The sequence below is a fragment of the Amblyraja radiata genome, chromosome 2 (genome assembly GCF_010909765.2).
Source record: "Amblyraja radiata isolate CabotCenter1 chromosome 2, sAmbRad1.1.pri, whole genome shotgun sequence".
Lineage (NCBI taxonomy): Eukaryota > Metazoa > Chordata > Chondrichthyes > Rajiformes > Rajidae > Amblyraja > Amblyraja radiata.
The window spans coordinates 104786546-104811912 of NC_045957.1; the positions used below are offsets into that span (position 1 = coordinate 104786546).

General features: G+C 41.7%; 1 protein-coding gene across 2 annotated transcripts in view; it reads left to right on the forward strand.

Annotated features, from left to right (window-relative positions):
* The window catches only part of znf804b (zinc finger protein 804B), a 477554-nt gene extending 452577 nt beyond the window's left edge, over positions 1-24977 (forward strand). The window contains exons 3-4 of one of the 2 annotated variants that reach the window (XM_033012714.1): positions 13162-13292; positions 20255-24977. In XM_033012714.1, the coding sequence (XP_032868605.1) occupies positions 13162-13292; positions 20255-24047 (3924 nt within the window). In that variant the 3' untranslated portion in view covers positions 24048-24977. The remainder of the gene's footprint in view (positions 1-13161; positions 13293-20254) is intronic. The other variant, XM_033012720.1, reaches the window with a different exon arrangement.
* The last annotated feature ends 390 nt before the right edge of the window (positions 24978-25367 follow it).

Sequence of the window (25367 nt, forward strand, 5' to 3'; positions counted from 1 at the left end):
GAAGGAGTAGGAGGGGGACCCACAGCCCCATTTATATCAACGGGTCGATGGTTGAAAGGGTCAAGAGCTTCAAATTCCTGGGCGTGCACATCTCTGAAGATCTTTCCTGGTCCGAGAACACTAATGCAATCATCAAAAAAGCACATCAGCGCCTCTACTTCCTGAGAAGATTACGGAGAGTCGGATTGTCAAGGAAGACTCTCTCTAACTTCTACAGGTGCACAGTCGAGAGCATGCTGACCGGTTGCATCGTGGCTTGGTTCGGCAATTTGAGCGCCCTGGAAAGGAAAAGACTACAAAAAGTAGTAAACACTGCCCAGTCCATCATCGGCTCTGACCTTCCTTCCATCGAGGGGATTTATCGCAGTCGCTGCCTCAAAAAGGCTGGCAGTATCATCAAAGACCCACACCATCCTGGCCACACACTCATCTCCCTGCTACCTTCAGGTAGAAGGTACAGGAGCCTGAAGACTGCAACAACCAGGTTCAGGAATAGTTACTTCCCCTCAGCCATCAGGCTATTAAACCTGGCTCGGACAAAACTCTGATTATTACCAACCACTTTCTGTTATTTGCACTATCAGTTTATTTATTCATGTGTGTATATATTTATATCATGGTATATGGACACATTTATCTGTTTTGTAGTAAATGCCTACTATTTTCTGTGTGCTTAAGCAAAGCAAGAATTTCATTGTCCTATACAGGGACACATGACAATAAACTCACTTGAACTTGAACTTGAACTATTGTCTATTGTCTATTGTCACAGGGGGAACATGCAAACTCCACATAGGCAGTAACCAAGGCCAGGATCAAACCCACATGTCTGGCGCAGTGTGGCAGCAGCTCTGCCAGCTGTGGCTCTATGCCACCCATAAATGCCCTTTTGTTCATGATAACCTTATGATGGAAAAAAAGAATGACTATCTAACTTATCTATGCCTCTCAAAATCTTATACACTTCTATCAGGTAACCCCCTCAGCCTCAGGTAGAAAGACAAAGATGCTAGGTAACTTGAAGAAGGTTAATAATGATGTCTTGAAGAGATTTTATGCTACAGAAGAGGAGGTACTAGAGTGCTTACACGCATTAAGGTAAATAAATTCCCAAGAACTGATTAAGTGAATCCTAGGACATTGTAGGAAGTTAAGGAAGAAATTACATGACCACTGGCAAAGATATCTGTATCATCAATAGCCTTGAATGCGGTGTAGGAAGACCAATGGCATCGTGTCTCACCAATGTTATGAAGTTTTAGAAACATTGAAAAATAGAAAATAGGTGCAGGAGTAGGCCATTCGACCCTTCGATTCAGCACCGCCATTCAATATGATGATGGCCGATCATCCAAAATCAGTACCCTGTTCCTGCTTTCTCCCCATATCTGGAACAGAGTACTGAAGCTTTGCTTGAGGACAATTGATGAAGGTAGTGTGGTAGACATGTCTACATGAACTTTAGTAAGGCCTCTGACAAGAATAGATAAGCAGAAATGGAAAGTTAGATCATGTGAGTTCAAGGGCAAGCTAGAAATTGGCTACAAAGTTGGCTTGAAGTTAGGATACAGAGGTTGGGTGAAGGCCTGTTGCAAATGGGATACCACAGAGAGTTTATATCAATGATTTGGATGTGAATGCAGGTGGCATGGTTAGTATATTTGCAGATGATAATAAAATTTGTGGTTTAGTGGACAGTGGAGAAAGTTATCCAGATCTTTCTCCATGGTGAATGTTGATGAGAAGCATTCATTTCGTACTTCACCCACATCACCCACTCACATCCTTCTGTTCCCTGTGATGTCCAAATGCTGGTTGTTGGGGCTTTGGATCCCCCCCCCCCCCCTCACAGAACAAAGAAGCAAGACCAACACTGGCAGTCTGTAGAGAAAGCTTCCTAAAGAGCTCCAAGACATTAAATGTGAGTCTTGATTGGGAATTGGAGAATTTTCCTTGTGGATAACAAAAAGTCTTCAAGCCTAGCTCAGTTTAGATTAGAGATACAGCACAGAAACAGGCCCTTCGGCCCACTGAGTCCGCATTGACCAGCGATCCCTGCACATTACCATTATCCTACACACACTTGGGACAATTTACATTTATACCAAGCCAATTAACCTACAAACTGTATGTTTTTGGAGTGTGGGAGGAAACCAAAGATCTCAGAGAAAACCCACATGGTCATGGGAAGAACGTACAAACTCCGTACAGACAGCACCCGTAGTCAGGATCGAACCCGGGTCTCTGGCACTGTAAGCCCTGTAAGGCAGCAATTCTACCGCTGCGCCACCATGCCGCCCAAAAATAGCATTTACTACTTTTCTTTGTGGGTCTGGGCCAAGATGGGTCAACTATAATTTTGAGTTAAAATCCAGATATTACTTAGAATTAAAGGGTGTGATCAGTGCCCAGAAGCAATCTTAACCTAACCAGACCGGCAGGGTTAACATTTGTCCTTGTGACTTAGACTTTTCTATGTGAAAATATTGCTCCAACAGAATGATTGCAGCTGGTTGTAGTCTGGCTTTATACATTTCATGCTCCTGTTCTTTTGAATTACTGTTTTATTGATTTTCATTGCCTAAGGGTTATCCTATCCTTTCAGGAATGTTAATATGCTGAGAGGGCTTATATTCAGAGGAATGGGCACAATTATATATCTATACAGAAATTCCAGCCTTAACAGATTACAGTCTAATATACTATCCTGAGGCATGAATACTCTAAAGGATACATCTCAAGTTGAAGACAATCTCATAGAAACCGATCTAGCAGGTTTGTTATACGGCATTCTGCAATCTTGCATCTAATTGCTTTATTGCTCTCACCTTCTCACCTCTATTATGTGAGTATTGCAATTCCAGCCATCATTATATTCCCTTGTGTTCACTATTTTTTAATCATATTTCTTGCTATTGCACTGGAGCATCCTCTCGTTATTCAAAAAATAATTTTGTCTGCAACCCCGTTACTTTAAAGCTCCATTGATGGCTCCACCAGCACCACCATTACACCCTGCAATTCTCTACACTTGCTTAACTGCTAGTATTATGTAGTGCCCTGATCTGTAAATACTTGGAATTCCAAGTGTAGATTATTGTTTTCTTTACTGGCAAGGACATGGAGATTAAGTGGTTTTCTGTAATGTCATTTCCAATAATCAATAATCATCATCATCATCATCATCATCATCATCATCATCATCATCATCATCATCATCATCATCATCATCATCATCATCATCATCATCATCAATAAATAAATAAATAAAAACTGTTTTGTGGACAATAGAGAAAAGTAGGACAAACTCCAACATTAATTCTGATTGTATATTTTCCCTGCTAAATTGTAAATCATCATGTCCATTCCTTACCCAAAGGTGATGAGTAACGTTAGAGTCATACTGGCCTCAGCAGTCTAGCAATACTTACTAGACAGGGTAGGGTTGGCAGGGTTGGCAGGGTTCTGGGAGGTGTTGTTGAGCAGAAAGTCAGTATATAGATTTATAAGGATGTTGCTATAAAGAGAGGTAGAGCAAACTTGGACTTTATTCCTTGGAGCACAGGAGGGTGAAGGGTGATCTTATAGAGGTGTGGAAGAAAATATTAAAATCCTTTCTTACTTAATTTGATCGGAATTGAACAAAGTAACGAAAGGGTGTGTGGATGTGGCAATTGGCATCTCTCGTTAACCAGGTGCAGAAGAGGATCGTGAGAATGGGCAAAATAAGCTTTAGGCGCATTACCTCTTGATGATAAATGTAAACATAACAAAGATAGGACAGAGATAAGGAAGCTTGTTTTCTTCTGTAGGAAGTTACAGTAGACCACCTGCACCCCCTACCGCTAGTAGCATAGAAATGTGGCAGTAAATGGGGGGGGTTATGATTGGCTCGGAGAGGGTATGGCAGCGCGAGCCGCCTAAAAGGTGAGATAGAAGAATGTCAAGATACCCTTGTATTATGTTTGACTTGTATTAACCATCTGTTGATGAATAAGATTGGCATAACCAAAAAATGTTATGACTAATTAAATAATTGGTAGCCATGTAGTAGATAGTATATTTTCATTTTGTTTTATCTAACAAAAAACAAAAGTTGTTTACTGCACAATATAACTGTTGGCTAATTCTGCTGTGAAGTCAGAGAACTGGTGAGCAGTTAACTGCTGCCATCTCTCCATGATATCATGCAATAAAGCCTCTTGAAGCAAACCTTCGAAGTCCCCGTTTTTCATTTCCCTTTAATTTCCCTCGAAATTAATTTCTTCCACAGAGGTTTATTAGAACATGAGGGGAATACATAGGGTAGATGCACAGAGGTTGTTACCCAGAATAGGGGAATCTACTCTGCAATCAAATTGTAACAATTCATCTGGAGACATCAACTGATTTCCTGCCTAAATATACCCAATGTTTAATTTCGAGCTGCGATACACATTGCTGCAATCAAAATATATTCAGCTGCAGTAATGATCAGGGAGATGCAAATTAAGTTGATGTTCTGTTTAATTAACGCCTTCTTCATGGATACCTTTTACTCAGAGTAGGAGAATCAAGAACTAGAGGACATACGTTTACGGTGAGAAGGGAAAGATTTAATAGGAACCTGAGGAGCAACTTTTTCACACAGAGGGTGGTAAGTATATGAAACCAGCTGCCAGAGGAGGTAGTTAAAGCAGGTATTATAATAACATTTAAAAGACATTTGGGCAGATACGTGGACAAGAAAGGTTATAGGGATATGAGCCAAACTGGTGTAGATGGGGCATCTTGGTCGGCATGGTCAATTTGGGTCGAAGGGCCTGTTTCCATCTGTATGGCTCTATGACTATCAATGCAAGTAGAACAAATAGTGTGAAATATCATGGCTGACCTCAATTCTTACTCACTGCGTCAACTGTTGTATGTGCAATTTTTTTAAATGTTCCGAAGATCTCACAGATGTATCTCTAGGGAAATATGTTGTAAACAAGCAGCAGTCTTCACATGCTCTCCCACAACTCTACCAGATATCTTAGAAGGTTGCAAACACTCCTAGTTGCATTTTGTACCAACAAGGCCTAACTCTTTATCTTACTCTCTCATTGAAGGCATATGGTATGTTTGCCTTCATTGCCAGGGACATTGAATATAAGAGCTGAGTCATGATGCACCTCTATAGGACTTTGATTAGGACTCATTTGGAGTATTAAATGCAGTTATGGTCATCCCATTATAGAAAAGATGTGGAAGCTTTGGAGAGGGTGCAGAGGTTTACCAGAATGGTGCCTAGATTAGAGGATTTCAGCTGCAGAGAAACGTTGGATAGACTTGGATTGTTTTCAATGGAACGTCGGAGGCTGAGGGAATTATATAAAATTATGGGATGCATAGATAGGGTCGACAGTCCAAACCTTTTTCCAAGGGTGGAAATTTCCAGCACTAGAGGGCATAGCTATAAGGTGAGAGGGGGAAAGTTTAATATGTGCGGGGCAAATATTTTATGCAGAGGGTGGTAGGGGCCTAGAGCTGCATTGCCAGGGGCGGTGATGGAGGCAGATATGACAGTGGCGTAGGAGGCTTATAGATAAGTACATGGGAGTGCAGGAAATAGAGAGATATGGATCACATGCAGGATATGAATCATGAGCAGTTTAATTAAGCATAATGTTCAGCACAAATGTTGTGGGCCAGAGGAACAGTTCCTCTGCTGCACTGTTCTATGTTCTATTGTTAGGTATTACGCCTAATGATGCACTCACCAATTCAACAGCTGGAGAACTGTTTTATTCCTGTTAGCCATCTCCAATTCTTATGGTTATCACTCTTACCATTGAAGTCAAAAGGTTGCGTGTTCGAACCTCACCTTTGACAATTGAAGAGTCTGAGTTTTGCACCATGAGAGCTGATGTCCTTTTGAGTGGGAAGTTAGATCACAGCCTTTCTTGCTCAATCATTGCGATAAGAAGGTTCTTATTGGCATTACTTTGAAGGAGAGCAGCGCAGTCATAGCTTGCATTATTGGCTGACAGTTATTTTTCAAACAACCTCCTTGAGACAGATGATCATATTGTATATTTGGGGTTTGTTGTGTGCAAATTGACTCCTAGGTCTCTCATATTATAATAGATGACATGGTGAAAGGTATATTAATTGATTCTAAGGCACATCTGAGGTCATGATAGATGGTGTATAATTTATAATCTTCCTTTAGTGTGTTCCTGTATAGGTTTTAAAACAGTATATGTTTTATGCTACTATTAGAAAGCAACTCTCTGGGTTCATATAGTTATTTAATGTCTCCCATGAGTTTAATTATTTTGCATAAATGAATGAGAATTTATCTTGCACTATCCTGCATAAAACAACACACTGCTCGGGGGAATAGGGGATGCCACTGATTTTTCCCTGCAGTGGAAGGTTAGTGGGAGTGAGTTAGCCATTCCTTCATGCTTTAAACATGAATGGAAAACATATTGCCTCAGGTTGAGAGAATAGGTCATAAATAGTCTTATTAAAGCCAAAGACTTCAATGAACTGAATTGTACATTTCATCTAAAAATTATTTGAAGTCAAAGCTTAATAAAGTAATGCATCTGTATGCCCCCTAATGAAGAAGAATAATCACAGAATGAAGTAATAGGGCATGGTGAGGAATTTTAAATGTTTACTCAAGCAATATTCCATTAGAGAATATCAACATTAATGCATTTGTTGAAAAAAAATTGCTGTGAAATATACACCTGTATCATGATACACCCAAAGAATATTTAATAAAAAAGATACTTAGATTAATTATGTTGCTATCATCGATGTTGTCATTCAAATCATTCTGCAAATCTCCAAAACAAAGCTCAGACCTTTTCCAACACTCATCAGCACAATCCTTCGACCATATTACACTGCCAACTCCAACTAATCCTCAAGTACCCATTTTTCATGGTATATTTGCTTTTGCTGGTGACATTCAGTTTGATTGTTGTGCTATTGTCACTAGTTTAAGTGGCTATCAGCAAAGGACCTGGTCTCAGCATATACTGACAGCATGAGAGCTCTCAGTTTCATTGCATACAATTTGCAATGTTCTATTCAAGGGGGCTGCAGTGTGGCACCAGGCATTAGGAATCATCATTGAGGTGATCCATGCATCTGTACTACCCCAAGAGACTCATATGTCACCTGGGAGGAGCTAGGTGCCACTTCTGAGCAGATTGCTGCTCTCAGTGGACAAGTGTTGCAACCCATGAACAGATTACTGTTCTCCATAAACAATGGGATGCTACTCATCAGCAACTCATCGGTGCACAAACGGAGAGATGCTGCACATTCACAAAATGCTTTTGTGCATGAACAGTGATGCGATATCTAAGCAAATGACATATGCAGGAGCAGAGAAATGTCACGTGGGGAGATACATGTCCCCAACAACTCTCTCCAACTTCTACACTTGCACCATAGAAAGCATTTTATCATGTCATAATGTGCTGACTCCTATACTCGATCACCTGCCTGATGAGGGGAAGCATGCCGGACACATTCTTCATCACCCGGTCCACCCACGTTATCGGTTTTGGATAGCTCCATCCGAGAGCGCAAGAAATTGCACAGAATTGTGGAAGCAGCCCAGACTATCACACCAACCAGCCTCCCTTCTATTGACTCCATTTATACCTCACGCTGCCTCGACAAGGTCACCAGTACAATCAAGGAAGAGTCGCACCCTGGCCACTCCCTCTTCTCCCCTCTCCCATGCACAATTCTAGCTTCAGGGACAGTTTCTTCCCAGCTGTTATCAGGCAACTGAACTATTCTAACAACAACTAGAGAGCGGTCCTGAACTACTATCTACCTCAGTGGAGACACTCAGACTATCTCAAGCCCAGTCAAGTCAAGTTTATTTGTCACATACACATACAAAATGTGCAGTGAAATGAAAAGTGGCAATGCTTGCGGATTGTGCAAAATAAAACTACAAAACAGAATGGAACAGAATCACATATTCACATATTACATACAATACAATACAATACAATACAATATACAATACAATATTTATTACATGTCATTTGAACCTCAGTGAGGCTCAAACGAAACTACGTTTCCACAGCCATACAAATAAAGACAATTTCCTACAGACATACACACAATTCAATTTACAGAAACATCCATCACAGCGAACCTCCTCCTCACTGTGATGGAAGGCAAAGTCTTTTCTCTCCCCTGTTCTCCATTTCCCCCCCCCCGATGTCGAAGCCCCAGGCGGGCGATGATAAGTCCCACGGCCATTTTAGGCCGTGCCGGGCGATGTACGGCTCCGCTCCCGGTCTAAATGTCACAAAGTTGGAGCTGGAATGTCCCGCGGCCATTAAGCCGCGCCGGGCGATGTACGGCCCCGCTCCGGGTCGTTCCAACCCCGCGACACGGGCTGGAGAAGTTGCGTTGTGGGAGCTCCGAAAAGCGGTCTCTCACCTGGACCCACGAGCTCCCGATATCCCGACAGTCCACAGAAGCTGCGTTGCTGGAGCCTCCGAGCTGCAGAGTCGGGCCGCAGCAGCGAGCCCGACTGTCGAACATATTTGTGGGAGGAAAAAAAAGAAAAACAGCAATTTAAAAAAGACACCACACAACAGTAAATTGGTACAGTAAGTTAGTCCCTGGTGAGATAGGAGTTTACAGTCCTAATGACCTCTGGGAAGAAACTCCTTCTCATCCTCTCCATTTTCACAGCATGGCAACGGAGGCGTTTGCCTGACCGTAGCAGCTGGAACAGTCTGTTGCTGGGGTGGAAGGGGTCCACCATGATCTTGTTGGCTCTGGAGTTGCACCTTCTGATGTATAGTTCCTGTAGGGGGGCGAGTGCAGTTCCCATAGTGCGTTCGGCCGAACGGACTACTCTCTGCAGAGCCTTCTTGTCCTGGGCAGAGCAGTTCCCAAACCAAATTGTGATGTTTCCGGACAAGATGCTTTCCACAGCCGCTGAGTAGAAGCACTGGAGGATCCTCAGAGACAATCTGAATTTTCTCAATTGCCTGAGGTGGTAAAGGCGCTGCCTTGCCTTACTCACCAGTGCTGCAGCGTGTGATGTCCATTGAATTGAATTGAATACCTTTATTGTCATTCAGACCTTACGGTCTGAACGAAATTTCATGCCTGCAGTCATACATACAATCATACAATATCATACAATGATATTTGTAAATTATCAGCAAAATCATACAATGTCAGATCCTCTGAGATGTGGACTCCCAGGTATATTATTATCTATGATCGGACCTTACTGGTTTTATTTGCGCTAAACATTATTCATGTTATTTACCTTGAGATGATGGATGCACACATCACCAGATGATCAGACTGCACCTGAGATTTCCCAGCATGGGCTCCTGCTGAGTGAGGCTCCTATGTACACTATTACCCTGACAGTCGAGTATTATAGTGATGTGAGAGTGAAATAATTGTGATGTGACGCCAGGTCTCAAAGTGCCAGATATCTATCCAGGGGTCAGGCATGTGCTTTTCGTGGTCATGGGAAAATACTTTATTGTTTTGTTGTAATTCAGAGCTTTAACACGTGTGGTGGAAAGTGCCAAATATTTGTCAGACATGCTTTTATCCTATCGCACTCTGGAGGAACCGTAGGTTGTCAGCTTACCCTAATCCTCCAGCTACAGGCAATGATTCTCTGCTTTGGTCATGCTCACAGTAACGCAGGGTCACCATCACCGATGGACTGTCTGAGGGGGAGCTCCAAGCACAGAACAATCAACGTGTCACTGTAATCTTCTTAGTGAACTATTAATCCCTAAATGGTTATTATGCAGCAATAAAATGAAATAAAACAATTGATGTATTCAAGAGAGTTAGAGATAGCTCTTCGGGCTCACACAATCAAGGGATTTGGGGAGAAAGCAGGAACAATGTACTGATTTTGGTGGATGATCTGCCATGATCATATTAACCATATAACCATATAACAATTACAGCACGGAAACAGGCCATCTCGACCCTTCTAGTCCGTGCCGAACACGTATTCTCCCCTAGTCCCATATACCTGCGCTCAGACCAATATAACCATATAACAATTACAGTTACATATTGAATGGTGGTGCTGGCTCGAAGGGCCAAATGGCCTACTCCTGCACTTATTTTCTAGGTTTCTATGTTTCCTTTTATCATTTATCTGTACAGTATAGATGGCTCAATTGTAATCATGAATTACCTTTCTGTTGACTGGTTAGAATGCAACATAAGCTTTTCACTGTACCTTGGTACATGTAACAATAAACTAAACTCAACATGGTCCTTTTCATTTATTGTGAGCAGACCTGCTAGACCATGGAAGAGTTGACTTTGAGGACAAAAGTAAGTACAGCAGGGATCAGATAACTACATTTGAAGGTCATTCAGTGGATTTTGCTTGAGATTGAAACTATGGTATTGCTGTCGGGAGTGTTCATAGGTTACTGGAACATTGTCTACTATTCTTCTGAGAGATCATCTGGTGTGCAGGTTCGGGTGAATTATTTCCCCTTTCAAAGACCAAGTGATTTCCCACTGCAGGAAGCCACTCACCAACTTCCCATAACCAACCACTAGATATCACTCCTTTGATTGGTTCCGAGCAGCAACAAAAAGCCAGCCATTTTGTTCATGTGCTTCTTTTGGATCATCAAGACCAAGTACAGACTCAAAGGGAAAAAGGGGGCTCACTTCAAATCGCCAGGATGCCGCCACTGAAGGCATACTTTGACATTAGGGTGGTTTGCTTTTTATTTTTATTATTTCCAGTATGGTATCATTTGATTTGCCATAATGTTATGACAAGTTATGAAATAGTCTCCAGACAATGTTGAAAATAATTCTCTAAGTACTAATAGCATGAATGATATTGCAGAGATAAGTGACACTGGTGTGGCAGCTGCTGGCATCACTGCACACGCAGCCAAACCTCACCCGGAAAGATGATGAATGTAGTGCTGCCTACAATGTCTTCGCTGAGGCACCCATTGCATGTGTAAGACAGCAGCTAATTGGAGCTAGTTCATGAAAAAATACATATTTGAGTGTACAAAGATACACTCACAAAGATAAACAACACACACTGTAAACAGCCTACAGTCAGTTCAGAAGCTGCTGAGTTAGTACCTCAGGGTCAGCAGATGCGATGAAGTTGTACAGTCCACTGCTAGCTGTGACTGCTCATTGAAGGCTTTAGGTTGCACTGAAACACTGAAGTGGGAGCAAACATGGGGTGCATGAGTATTGAGTGCATCATAACTGGGCATCTGACATTGGTATCATGTCTGGCATGCTGAAACAAATTATATTTGGAAATGTCGGGATCAATTTACAATTTTTAGACAAGCATTCCCAAAGTGTGCTCTTTAGCAACTGCCAGATGGCTCCTTAGCAGCAGATCTGTTCATGTTGAATAAAATGCAGTCCCACTTATCCTGGGGTTTTTTCCCAACTTGATGCTGGGCCTCAGATCTGTCAGTCTGAGAAAGGGACTGACAACCCAACAAAATAATGAGTGCAGGAAGGAACTGCAGATGTGGGTTTACAGCGAAGATAGGCACCAAATGCTGGAGTAAATCAGCGGTGAAGCAGCATCACTGGAGAAAAGAAATAGGTGAAGTTTTGGGTCGAGAAGAAAGATCTCGACCTGAAATGCCATCTATTCCTGTTCTCTAAAGATGCTGCCTAACCCTCTAGTTACTTATTTTGTGCTTATCTTCAACAAAATAATAAATTGTTCCTAATACTCAAATACTACAAGGTTCTCTTGAATTTGTTGTATAGCTACTGGTGAATGTTTCCACAATCTGTGTATTATTTTGTTATTGCAGACAAGGCTCAGTTTTCTGAGGACAAACTTATCATAAGAATAACAATTTGGAACAGAAAGTATTACTTAATTAAGTATTACCATTGATTCCTTTTGTTTGTTAATCTTATTGATTGTATAAATACGGTAAACAGATTAACTTGGCCAAGCTTTTTGAATCTTGAAGAAAGAAGGGATAGTTGGCATGCAAAGGATATTGTCACAGTTGTGCCTAGGTTTTGTTGTCAGGGCTTGTTGATGGGAGAATTTTCTTCTACATTCCTTGAAAGAGATTATCATAAACCAATTATTCAGTCCCAGTTCTCCAGTATTACCATGAATAGCATTAATAAACATCAATAAGCTGAACATTTTGTTGTGTACATACATTGATCTTAATACCCAGGATAGAAACATAATTTGCCTGCCTTGTAATGCTTTCTGTATGTTTTCTTGTTCTCTCGCTGCTTTGCAGTGTGACATTTTCAGCTGATGTGTTGAAAACAAAATGCTGCTCTGCACAGTGGCACAGTTCACCAGAGTGAGTTTCTATATACTAGTGTAAATAGCTGCACTACTTTGTGTCTGTCATTTTGCCGGTACCTGCATCGTTAGTGTAAATGTGCTATGGGCAGTTTAGTGTTCTGTTTTTAGTGCTATTTCGTTTCGCATTGTTGGTTGTCATGTGGACTGTAAGTAGTGACATGGAATTTGCTCTCCGCTGCCTGCTTTCCGCAGTGCCAAAAAAGCATTACATTCTTTCCCTGAGAGGTAGAAATTCAATCTCCGTTTTTGCCTCACACACAAATATGTTTGCAGATGAACAACATGCAGGAGTTGAAACGCAGCTTGAGACACATTGAAAAAAAACAAATTGCTCTACCATTTTTCAAATTTGTCAGATGAAGTAAAGTCTTTTGCACATGATCGGGACAAAGACCAGAGCAGTACTGTTCAAGATTTCTGTCTGCTTTTTGCGTGAATGCAAAATTAGATAATTTGCGTTTCCATGCTTCATACCGTCCATCATGTTGTATTAAATCGAAAAAGATAGCTGACCATTGTGCTCCATATATATTTGTAGATCTTTAGCTTTAATCATCATTTTGGATAATTTGTAACATCTCCAATTGCAGTTTCAACGCTGCGTGTTCCATTGATTTACTGACTTATGTCTGTCAGAAACCTTTATGTTGGCTCTTTTACATATTGCTTTTTGACTTATGCAGAGGGACTCACTCTCAATGCAGGAACAATTTATTTTTGACTTTGCTGAGTACATAACCTTAAGTGAGTATATTTCCCAAAGCAACCTGCACCAGGTGATCACTGAATCTTCTGCATTTTTGTCACAGAGGCTGAAAGAACTAAAGCAAAGAGAATTTGCTCGCAATGTAGCTTCGAGATCAAGGAAAGATGAAAAGAAACAGGAAAAGGCGCTCAAACGTCTTCACCAGCTTGCAGAGCTGCGGAAACAGTCGGAATGGTCAGTCAACATTAATATTCGAGTTCTGAATGTGTAAACCAATGTTACACACTTTATTTCCAAAGATACATTTTTCAAAAGTTTACATTCCCATGTTATATGTAAAGTCTATTTTTACCATTTTAGCATAACGGATAACAACTAATTAGAACATTGAACAATACAGTGAGGAACACAATGTTTGTGCCAAACATGATGCTAGCTGAACTGATCTCATCTGCCTGCAAGTGATCCATGTCCCTCCATTCCCTGCAAATCCATGAGCCTTTCTAAAAGATTCCCAAATGCCACTATCATATCTGCCTCCACCACCAGCGCTGGCAATGTGTTCCAGGCCCCCAACACCCCCTGTGTTAAAAACCTGCCCCGCACATCTCCATTACATTTTCGTCCTCTCACCTTACACCTGTGCCATCTAGTGTTAGACATTTCCATCCAGGGAGAAAAGATCTGACTGTCTATCCTACCTATGTCTCTCATAATTTTATATTCTTCTATCAAGTCTCCCCTCAACCTCCGATGTTCCAGTGCAAACAATTAAGGTTTATCCAACCTCTCCCTGTAGATGAAACTATCTAATCCAGACACTATTCTGGTAATTACTAAACTTTTGCAAAAATTATGAAACAGCTTGCTAGTTTCAGCCCAGGGTGCATAAGTCGAGATGGCGTAAAACATATGATTCTGCAAAGCGTTCATTTGCAATGTTTAAGAGATGGATAAAATAGGCACCAGAATCACCATAGAACAGATACAGGTATGCTGTAAATGATACCAGCAACTATGTATTAGATGAGAACTTTCAAGGTGATGGATATTTAAAGGGTAATATAGGCTTCCAGGATGTTAGTAAAAAAAACAATATGAGGGAAATTGAGAGATAATTACAGCAGAAAGGGAATGACAATTAGCCACTTTGCAGATGTCACAAACCTGGGTGGCAGTGTGAACTTTGAAGAGGATGCTATGAGGATGCAAGGTGACTTGGACAGGTTGGGTGAGACGGCAGATGCATGGCAGATGCATATAATGTGGATAAATGTGAGGATATCCACTTTTGATAACCTCACATTTTGAACAAGAAGGCAAATTATTATCTGAATGGTGTCAGATTAGGAAAAGGGAAAGTGTAACGAGACCTGGGTGTCCTTGTACATCAGTCACTGAAAGTAAGCATGTAGGTACAGCAGGCAGTGAAGAAAGCTAATGGCATGTTGGCCTTCATAATGAGAGGATTTGAGTATAAGAGCAAAGAGGTCTTGAGCAGTTGTTCAGCCACCTGGTGAGACACACATGGGGTATTGTGTGCACTTTTGGTCTCCTAAATTTGAGGAAAGACATTCTTGCTATTAAGGGTGTGCAGCGTAAATTCCCAAGATTAATTCCCGGGATGGCGGGACTGTCATATGATGAAAGAATGGAACAACTGGGCTTGAATGCACTGGAATTTAGAAAGATGAGAGGAAATCTTATAGAAACATATAAAATTATTAAGGGATTGGACACGCGAGATGCAGGAAACATATTCCTGATAGAAACATAGAAACATAGAAATTAGGTTCAGGAGTAGGCCATTCGGCCCTTCGAGCCTGCACCGCCATTCAATATGATCATGGCTGATCATCCAACTCAGTATCCCGTACCTGCCTTCTCTCCATACCCTCTGATCCCCTTAGCCACAAGGGCCACATCTAACTCCCTCTTAAATATAGCCAATGAACTGGCCTCGACTACCCTCTGTGGTAGGGAGTTCCAGAGATTCACCACTCTCTGTGTGAAAAAAGTTCTTCTCATCTCGGTTTTAAAGGATTTCCCCCTTATCCTTAAGCTGTGACCCCTTGTCCTGGACTTCCCCAACATCGGGAGCAATCTTCCTGCATCTAGCCTGTCCAACCCCTTAAGAATTTTGTAAGTTTCTATAAGATCCCCTCTCAATCTCCTAAATTCTAGAGAGTATAAACCAAGTCTATCCAGTCTTTCTTCATAAGACAGTCCCGACATCCCAGGAATCAGTCTGGTGAACCTTCTCTGCACTCCCTCTATGGCAATAATGTCCTTCCTCAGATTTGGAGACCAAAACTGTACGCAATACTCCAGGTGTGGTCTCACCAAGACCCTGTACAACTGCAGTAGAACCTCCCTGCTCCTATACTCAAATCCTTTTGCTATGAAAGCTAACATACCATTCGCTTTCTTCACTGCCTGCTGCACCTGCATGCCCACTTTCAATGACTGGTGTACCATGACACCCAGGTCTCGCTGCATCTCCCCTTTTCCTAGTCGGCCACCATTTAGATAATAGTCTGCTTTCCTGTTTTTGCCACCAAAATGGATAACCTCACATTTACCTCATATGTTGGGGGAATCCAGAACCAGGGGCCACAGTTTAAGAATAAGGGGTAGGCCATTTAGAACTGAGATGAGGAAAAACGTTGTCACCCGGAGAGTTGTGATTTTGTGGAATTCTCTGCCTCAGAAGGCAGTGGAGGCCAACTCACTGGATGCATTCAAAAGAGTTAGATAGAGCTCTTCGGGCTAGCGGAATCAAGGGATATGGGGAGAAGGCAGGAACGGGGTACTGATAGTGGATGATCAGCCATGATCACATTGAATGGCGGTGCTGGCTCGAATGGCACCTATTTTCTATGTATCTATGAATATTGCACTGACTATGAGCCAATATAGATTATTTCAATTTCTTTGCAATCTTATTGCCTTTTATGATGATAAAAATGGTAACTGCAATAATGTACAACCTTTACATTCCTCACATAAAATACCTAAAGCTAATAATTATGCAGTTGAATATTTTTTCAGAACAGTAAATTTAAAAGGTCTTACGGCACTTAGTTCTTGTTCATTTTATTATCTGAATGGCTACTGCCTACTAAATGACTGGTATTTCAGTTCTGTGAGTTTGTTTTTTCAATCAGCATTCATCACAAAGGAGCAGTTATGGAGACAGTCTTCTTTCACATTTGATTCCTTTATGCAAAATCAGGTAATGTGCAGAATTCCCTGAAATGAAACAGAAGTAATCTAATCAATTTACAGTCATTTTCTGAAGAGGGAGTAAACGGATGACAGTTTGAAGAAGGGTGCCGATCTGAAATCTACCTGTCCATTCCCACTCCAGATGCTACCTGACCAGCTGAGTTTCTCCAGCACTTTGTGTTTTGCTCAAGATTCCAGCATCGAAAGTTTCTTGTGTCTGTAGTGATTTTCGTTTGTTTCAGTATTGGTTTATTATTATCAGCTTTGTTTTGCATGCTATCCAATCAGATCAGATAAAACTATACATAAATACAAGCTCATGTACAATAGGTTGAGCAAAGTTGAAGATACAGAATATAGAATATAATTCTCACCATTATAGCGCATCAGTTCTACAGACAAAGTCCAATCTTTGCACGCTGCTGGTTCATTTAAATAGTTTAGCACTGTTGCGATTACACAACAGCAATGGAATACTGATGGCAAGGGAATCCCCAATGGCAGGAGATCCCCGACCTCACTGAGGATCACAGTGATAGTGAATACAGTGATAGGAAACACAGGAGAGGCCTCCATTGTCCTAAAACGTAGTTGATGGGGTGGCCTGCAAGTACCACCATCCCCACCACCACCATTCTACTGCCCTATGTACAGATCCTAGAGAATATAGTTGAGGACTTGTGGGCAAGGCTGCTTTATCAAAGCGAGATGAGAGAATGCACAGGGAGATGGCTCATCCCCAGCTCCCCAGATTCAGCCCTCCAGCCCAAAGGTTTCTCCATTCATCACATGGACCGAACAGAGGGATCAAGAAAAGGGAAAGGTTGTGGCATCTGCCTCATGGTGACATTTTTATGGTGCTCAAACGTAGCAGTCCTGCCCGACTCCTGCTCTCTGTACCTGGAACACCTAGTGATGAAGTGCTATCCCTTTTACCTCCCAAAGAAATTCACCTCCATCATCCTGACCGCAGTCTACATCCCACCCCAGGCAATCTAGCCCTAGAGGAGCTGCACACCGTAGTCAACAAACACCAGATAGCATTCCCCGACTCCTTTCCCATCATAGCCGGGGACTTGAAGAAATCATGCCCAAACTACCATCAATACTTGTCCTGCAGCACCAGAGGATCAAACACCCTTCACTGCTGTTATTCCATTAGCCAAGATGCCTTCACTCGATCTCTTGCCCTTATTTTGGAAACTCCGAGAACCTGGCTGTCCTTCCTGTGTATAGGCAGTGGCTGAAGAGCACAGTCCTAGCAGTGAGGACCACTCAGAGCTGATCAGGGGAGGCAGACACAACTCCAGGATTGCTTGGAGTCGGTAGACAGAGCAACGATTACCGACTGGTGGCACTAACATCCGTGGTTGGAAGTGCATTGACAGGTTGCTTGTCAAAGCACTTCCAACCACAGATGTTAGTGTCACATATCAACTCTTATCTCAACAATTATCTGAAGCCACTGCAATTTGCCTACCGCCACAATAGATCAACGGGGGATGCAATCTTGCTGGCTCTCCAATCTGCGCACTGGACCACATGGACAATAAAAACACTCACAAATACATACATCGGGCTGTTGTTCGTAGACTACAGCTCAGTATTTACCACCATCATCCCTCCAAACCTGTTACCAAGCTCAGGGAACTGGGTCTCTGCACATCCATTTGCAACTGTATCATCAACTTACTCATCAACAGAACCCAATCGGTACGAATTGGCAACACTTCCTCATTGATAACCAACAGCACAGAGGACCTCAAGACTGTGTGCTCAGCTCCCTGCTCTACTCACTCTACACCCATGACTGTGCAGCCAGACAGTTCCAATCCCATCTTCAAATTGGCTGGTAACACCACCATTGTTGGACGAATTAGATGCTGGTGAGTCAGAGTATAGGAGGAAGATGGATTGTCTGTGTGAGTGATGACGGGACAACAACCCTGTTCTCAACATAAGTAAAACCAAGAGGCTGATTGTTAACTTTAGAAGAGGAAGATCAATCATGTCTTCATCAACGGGCTAGTGGGGGAGAGAGTCAACAACTTCAAGTTCCTGGGTGTGCATTTCACTGAAGGTCTGTCATGGACCCAGCACATTGATGCACTCATAAAGAAACCCCATCAACAACCCTACCTCCTTAGAAAATTAAAGAGATTCTGTATCAGCGGTGCTGGCTCAAAGGGCCGAATGGCCTCCTCCTGCACCTGTTTTCTATGTATGTCGAAGAATAGTCTCTTCAACTACATGTGTATGATGGAGAGCATAATGACTGGTTGCATTCTGGCCTGGTTTGGCCGACAGAATATTGAACACTATGAACACTATAGATCATTGGAGGTATTTAAAGTGGAGGTTTTTTTGAAAGATCATGGAATTGAAGGCTGTGGCGTACTAGGAACAGAGGAGTTAATGCATGGAGCATATCAGACTCAATCTAATTAAAAGGTGGGTCATGCTAGAGGGAGGTGTGTTTTTTCTCTTGTGTTCTTGTGAAGGATAATTCCTTCACCGATTAAGGTAATTAGTTAAAGCAAAATTATTTTGCCAAAGATCATTCATTGTGGGAATGTATAATTGAGCCCTATACACATGGTATGAAAACCTGAAGCAATAAAAATTGCTGTTTCAATCTGTGAAGGATGCAGCAGGTCTGTCAGTCAAGTATTTCTGTCACACTAGCTTACCTTTTAAAATGCAATTATACAACAAGCACTAGCTTTCTCCAATGAAGTCCTTGCCTTGCACCATCATTAGTTAAGTTTACTTTACATTATTATTATCATGTGTGCCGATGTACAATGAAAAGCTTTTGTTTGCATGCTATCCAGTCAACAGCTCTACTTCCTTAGAAAATTAAAGAGATTCTGTATGTCGAAGAATAGTCTTTTGAACTTCTATGTGTGTCTGGTAGAGAGCATAATGACTAGTTGCATCATGGCCTGGTTCGGCCAACAGACTAGTGAACACTATGAACTCAACCATGAATACAATGAACACTTGAACTCACTGAAGTTCAAACCACGAACTGCCTTGGTACCACATTACATGCAAAATACATTCCAATAAAGTCTGGTTAAAGATAGTTCAAAGGTCCCCAATGAGGTATATGGGAGGTCTAGCTGAAGAGAAGACTGCTCAGTTGCCTGAATACAGCTGGGAATAAACTTTCCTGAATCTGGAGGCATGCATTTTCAAACATCTATATTTCTTATCTGATGGGAGAGGGGAGAAGAGGGAGTGACCAGGGTGAGACTGGTCCTTGATTATGCAGGCGACCTTGCTGAGGCAGCAAGAATATGCCCCCCCTTCCCCCCCAAATATGACTGGTCATGTGTGTGACCTCACACGGTGGCATTTTTTTCATAACTCAGTTTTATCTTACAAACTGAATTTTAAAAAGCTAGAATGTTCATATCCTTAGCATACATGCAATATTGTTCTGTAGGCAGGAAAATAGCAAGGAATAAGATTAATCTCTTACAATAATTTTTTAATGTAATACTTCATGTGGGTGACGTTTTAGTTCACTTTCCAAAGAATAGCCGATAGATGGAGTCATTGGAAGAGAGGTTGTTTTGCATGTTGGTCTGGACTATCTACAACTCTCTGCAAAATCTTGTGGTCTTCGATGGAGCTTTTTCCAAACAAGGCTGTGATGCATCCTGGTAAAATTCTTTCTATAGCGCATCTGTAGCTGTTTGTGAGGGTTGTTGTGGACATACTGAACTTCTTATGCCTTTCAAGGAAGTAGAAGTGTTGGTGTACTTTCTTGGCCATAGCTCCGATGTGGCTGGTCCAGGACACATTGCTGGTGATATTTATTCCTCGGGACTGAAAGCTTTTGAGGATCTCTGCTTCGGTGTCGCCAGTGTATAGATGGGTGTCTGCAAAGACATTACATTTTGCATTTTGATCTCACTTGTTATCACACTCAGGATATGTTTTGTTTGGTTTTATTTCAGTGCTCCAGGAAGTGGCCCCATGTTCAGGCCGGCAACAGCAGCTATTGGTAATCATCTGAAAGAAGCTGCTGGAGGATCCATTGCCAAAGGTAGAGAAAACGGAAGAAAGGGCAACACTCGAACCTCCTTCATAAGAGACGAGGTACTGAGAAGAACTCAGGGAAATAGTGTGCAATGTCCTCCATGTGGTAACCAGTGCATCCATGGTGACTCTCCGTCGCAGATACATGGGCGGTTAGGCTTAAAGCCCTTTAGTCACTTCACAAAGAAAAACAGCCCATGCATCCCCTTTCAGAAGGGGAGCGTCTCATTTTCATTTTACAAAAAGGCTCCACTGAAGTTGGAGTCATCTGCTTCAGTTTTCAATGACACCCTTGAAGAGAAGCAATATGAGCAAGAACCACAGAGCCATAAAGTGAAAGCTACAGCTGAAGCAGAGATCTCAGAGGGAAGTGCGGGGATAGATAACACTGCAGACACTGAAAATATTGACCGAACCAAACAGTCCCAGATGTTCAGTGGCACTGGGAGCAATCCATTCGCAAGGGTTAAGAAGCTGAAGGCTCTTATGTTAAAGGAAAACAAGGATGAAGCAGAGAAAGAGTATTATTGCTATAGTCCTACACATTGCAAACGCAAGACCAATGTACCCTTCTTGTTTCTTATGAAATCATCGGAGAAGGCAGACTTGGACAAAGTGGTAGCTCATAGTGATAACATTGGTGAGTCTCAGATTGATGGCTCTGATGTGAAATGTTCCACTGCCCCAGAAATTGGGAATGAAAAGGCCGGGATTGCAGATGCCAAGAAAATGGTTGCAGCTCATTTTAATTCTCCTGCTCATCAGCAGACAAACACACAAGAGGGAGGGAACACACTGGATCAGTCTGTTTGCAGGATGAAAGGCGAGGAGCCATCAGGGTTGAATGAAAAACTGACTGAGTCCATATTGCCTGAGAAAGGAAAGTTGAGCAGGGTGGAGCCACTAATCAGGTCGCATCTCAAGACTGAACCTTTTCTTCCAGTGCTAAGTAGAGATGAATCAACGAGACTTCAATGGCCATCCGAGCTTTTACTCTTCACACAGACAGAACCAATCCTATCATACAGCTGCAACCCTTTATATTTTGATTTTAAATTGTCAAGAAATAAAAACAGAGAGAGTGGTACCACAGAGTGGGAAGACAATAAGGACTGTCAACAAAATCCAGCCATTACCATCGAAGAAGATAATGGGTCAGGCACAACTACGGGGCGAAAGAGAAGTCTGGTAAAAGAACAAGGTCCGAACACGGGGAAATCAGCAGGATCACATATTTCAAAGAAAAGAAAGAATCGCAACAGATCCTGCAAAAAATTGAAGCAGAAATCAGACCCTGGCCATGTGAGGAAGAAAAAGAAAAAACGTAATGGGAGAAAAAACACAGAGGCAGAACCAAAGGATATTGAAGAAATTTTGAAAGAAGGAAATAATTCGAAATTGATCCCAAAACGATCGTCAGAAGCTGTGCACTGCAGTGCTGATGAAGAATTGGAACAAGTCAGCAGCAGTGTTATCAATAAGCAATCAGTTCCTCCTTTCGATTTAATCAACAAAAAGCTGAAAGCACCAAGTGGTGGTCCTTTGAATATTTCCCAAGAATCATGTGAAGATCAAAAAGCACACAAATCCAAACATGACAGCCTAAACTCCATTGACAGTGACAGCGCTGAGGAACACCACAATAAGTGCCGTAAATCATTTCCTCACTGTAGTTATAAAGATGATTCACGAAGTAATAGAATTGCTTGTCGAAAATCCAGAAGCTATTCATCTTCACCGGGTTCATCATTAAGGTCATCCTCTGACACCTCAAGTGACCACAGTAGAACTAGTCACAGAAGTAGGCATTATTCTGATAGATCCAGTGATTACAGCAACAGAAGCCGGTCTCAGTACTGTTCAAAAAGACATCGTAGGTCACATTACCAGTGTCATTCCAGACATAAAAAGAAAAAGCACAGCCATTCATCAAATTCATCATTATCTTCCGATGATGATCATTACCATAGGACTAGAGGTGGCAGCCAGAGCAGAAATCGAGGCAGCGCTCTAACTCGGACCCAGATGAGCACAACAGGCCAATTGCACAGCAGGAACAGGAAGTCCAGAAGTAGACAACTCCATAGTCGGAGCAGAAGTAGATATAGGAGTAGGTCAAGGCATGGGAGGAGCAGACAAGATAGTAGCAGAGGTTCCAGTTTGAGAAGGTCCTGTTCCAGAAATAAAGAAAACTGCAGGCAAGAAATATCTGACGAGAAGCTATCAAAGTCTTTTTCAAAAGGCAGCGTTTATCATATAAAATCATCACATTGCAATAGAGATCATCATGAGGTACAAAGAGGTACAGGAAAGCTCCATGGAACAATAAAAAATGAAGGCACACTGCAGAATTACAGCCCCATCTCCCCAAGTTTATTTCATAGAAACATGAACATTGGTTGTTCCATTCTCCCATTGAAGAAACTCATTCAAGATAAAAAGGAGTCCAGTATAGCAAAGCACATTTTGGAAAATGGCCAATGTGAGGACAATGACGCGAAATCAGTTATCACTGAATCAGCTTCAAGTACGATGGGCCTGAAGTTGAAGGATTCTCCACAAGGCTACTTTGGTCCCCAGCTTCCTATCTCTATGGATAATGTGACTTTATGGTCCTTAATTGGGAAGTTAAGTGCACCAAAAAAAGTAGGTGCAAAGAAAGATGATATCAGCAAAGAGGCTGAGCCTGAACACTCGGAATGGAGTGGGAATGAATCTCCATCCACTAGCTCCCACGAGGAGAGCCTTCTCAAAGAGGTGAATGAGACTAAAATGGACATTGAACAAAGTTCATTGTGCAATCCAATAGAAGCTGCAGAAGAAGAAAAGATTGGCCTTACGATATACCAAGTACAGGCTGCTAAAGAAAGTGTTACTCCAGATCCTGAAGAAATGTCCAATGTCGTTTCTTCCACTGCAGATGTTTTTACAGATGGCTCAACAGCAGTCAAAGAGAAGAATCCCAGAATGACATTTTACGATTCTAGTGATATAAGTTCAGTTCCATTGGGAGAGATAATGTTTGATTATTATGGCACCAACTCACAGAGTGTTGACGAAATGGATCCTCATTTCAAGGAGAGTTCTAAATCAATCTCACCCCCTCTGGCAAGTCAACCTATAATCTTCTTACCTGAAGAAGTGGAAAAATACAGCAAGTTGCAGTTGCAGGCACAGCAACATATCCAGCAGCAGCTCCTCGCTAAACAAGTCAAGACTTTCCCTCCATCCGCCGCAGCAGTTACTTTCACTCCAGTGCCAGCATTTCAACCCATTTCCCTTCACCAGCCTTCTGCTTCCACAGCTTCCTCAGTCACCACTGTTCATCACACTCTGCTCCAGCACCATGCTGCTGCCTCACTCACAGCGGCCCTCCACCCTAGCGCCCACCACCAAGCAATGGCACAGCTTCACCACATCGCCCAGCCGCACATTACACCCTTCTCTTTCTCCCCCATCGCTCAAGCCATTTTTCCTGCTCACCCCGCCGCCTTCCTGGCCAGCCATCCGCTGCACTTCATCCCAGCTGCAACCATCCACCCAGCCCACCTGGCACTTCACCCGCTGCCCCACACCGCGCTCTGCCCAACACTCTTTGCCCCTCACCCAGCCGCAGCAATGGCTGCTGCCTCGGCCATCCATCTCCACCCTTTGCTGCATCCCTTGTTCCCAGGGCACGACCTGCAACATCGTTCTGGTCCAAGCACTTGAAACAAACAACTGAAAATAAAATTGCAGCAATTAAAATGCTAAGACATTCATTCCCGGTGGCAACCGTGTGCACATTGGACTGCTGAAAAGAACATACTATGAATGTCAACATTTTCCATCAATCTTTCTAATCTGAAGTATCCTACGTGGGTTCTTGTTGAAGTTTAGCTTTCTATGAATAAAATTATTAGATGCTGAGACTCAATGCTCTGTGCATTAGAATAGATTTCCATGTCGTAGATTCCACCTGCCTTTGTACTAACAATAAGTAAGTGAAGGTGTCATGGTGTTTTCCAGGTGTTCTCCTCCAATATACCCTTAGGATAGAACATGTTTTTGTTCGAACCCTGGATTCGGAAATCCATTTTCTTCATTTTAAATCCTATCAGCAAGGTTAAAATATGTATTTTTATCACAATTACCACTTGTTTTTAGATATACTATCCTTTAGTTAAATTGAATGTATCACATTGTAATTTTGCTGTTCATAGTTCATTAGGCTTTAGGTTAATCTGGGAAAAAATTCTTTAAAGCATTTGTAGTATGCAGAGTACGGTGTATGTGGATAGAATTGCAGTGGATGCTGTACATCCAGTGCTGTTGTTTAGGTTTTTTCCATGTAAGATGGAATTATTGTACGTATAATGCAATAATATTTTTCCATAATAAATTTGGTTCTATCAATGAATGATAATGTATATAACATAGTTCCTTATGTAAATAAAGTCAATACAATAAAACTATACTTTAGAAGTAAAATTCTGTACAATAATCTCCCAACAAGAAATATTATCTTTTTATTATATGTATTGTATATTGGTCTTGAAATTTGTTAGGATTTACATACAAGTGTCTGTATAATACACTGTCCTGAAGAAAAATAATTGTTCTATGGCAGAAATTGGAAATAAATTGTGGCAGACCTGATGAGAGCAAAGATGTAACATTTACTTAAACTTCTGTAGTTCTCATTATTTTTGCTTGCAAGGTAAACTTGCATATATTTTATAGCACGTAAAAAATAATTGAGGTTTTATTTTAAATAGAAATAAAACACTGATTGTTTTTAAGCTGGCATAGACACAACAGGTCAAGTAGCCTCCTTCTATGTTCAGGAAAATCTGAAATAAATAATATGAAAAGACTTCCTATGCCATAAAGCACATTTCGTAAATCAACAAGTGGACATAACTGGTAACTGGTGACATAACTGGGACTACATTTATTTTATAAAGAGGCTATTGGGTAAATCATAGGTTGTCAGAACAGTTTTAAGCCTGATATTACGAGGAAGAATACAATATATTTTAATAGACCTTG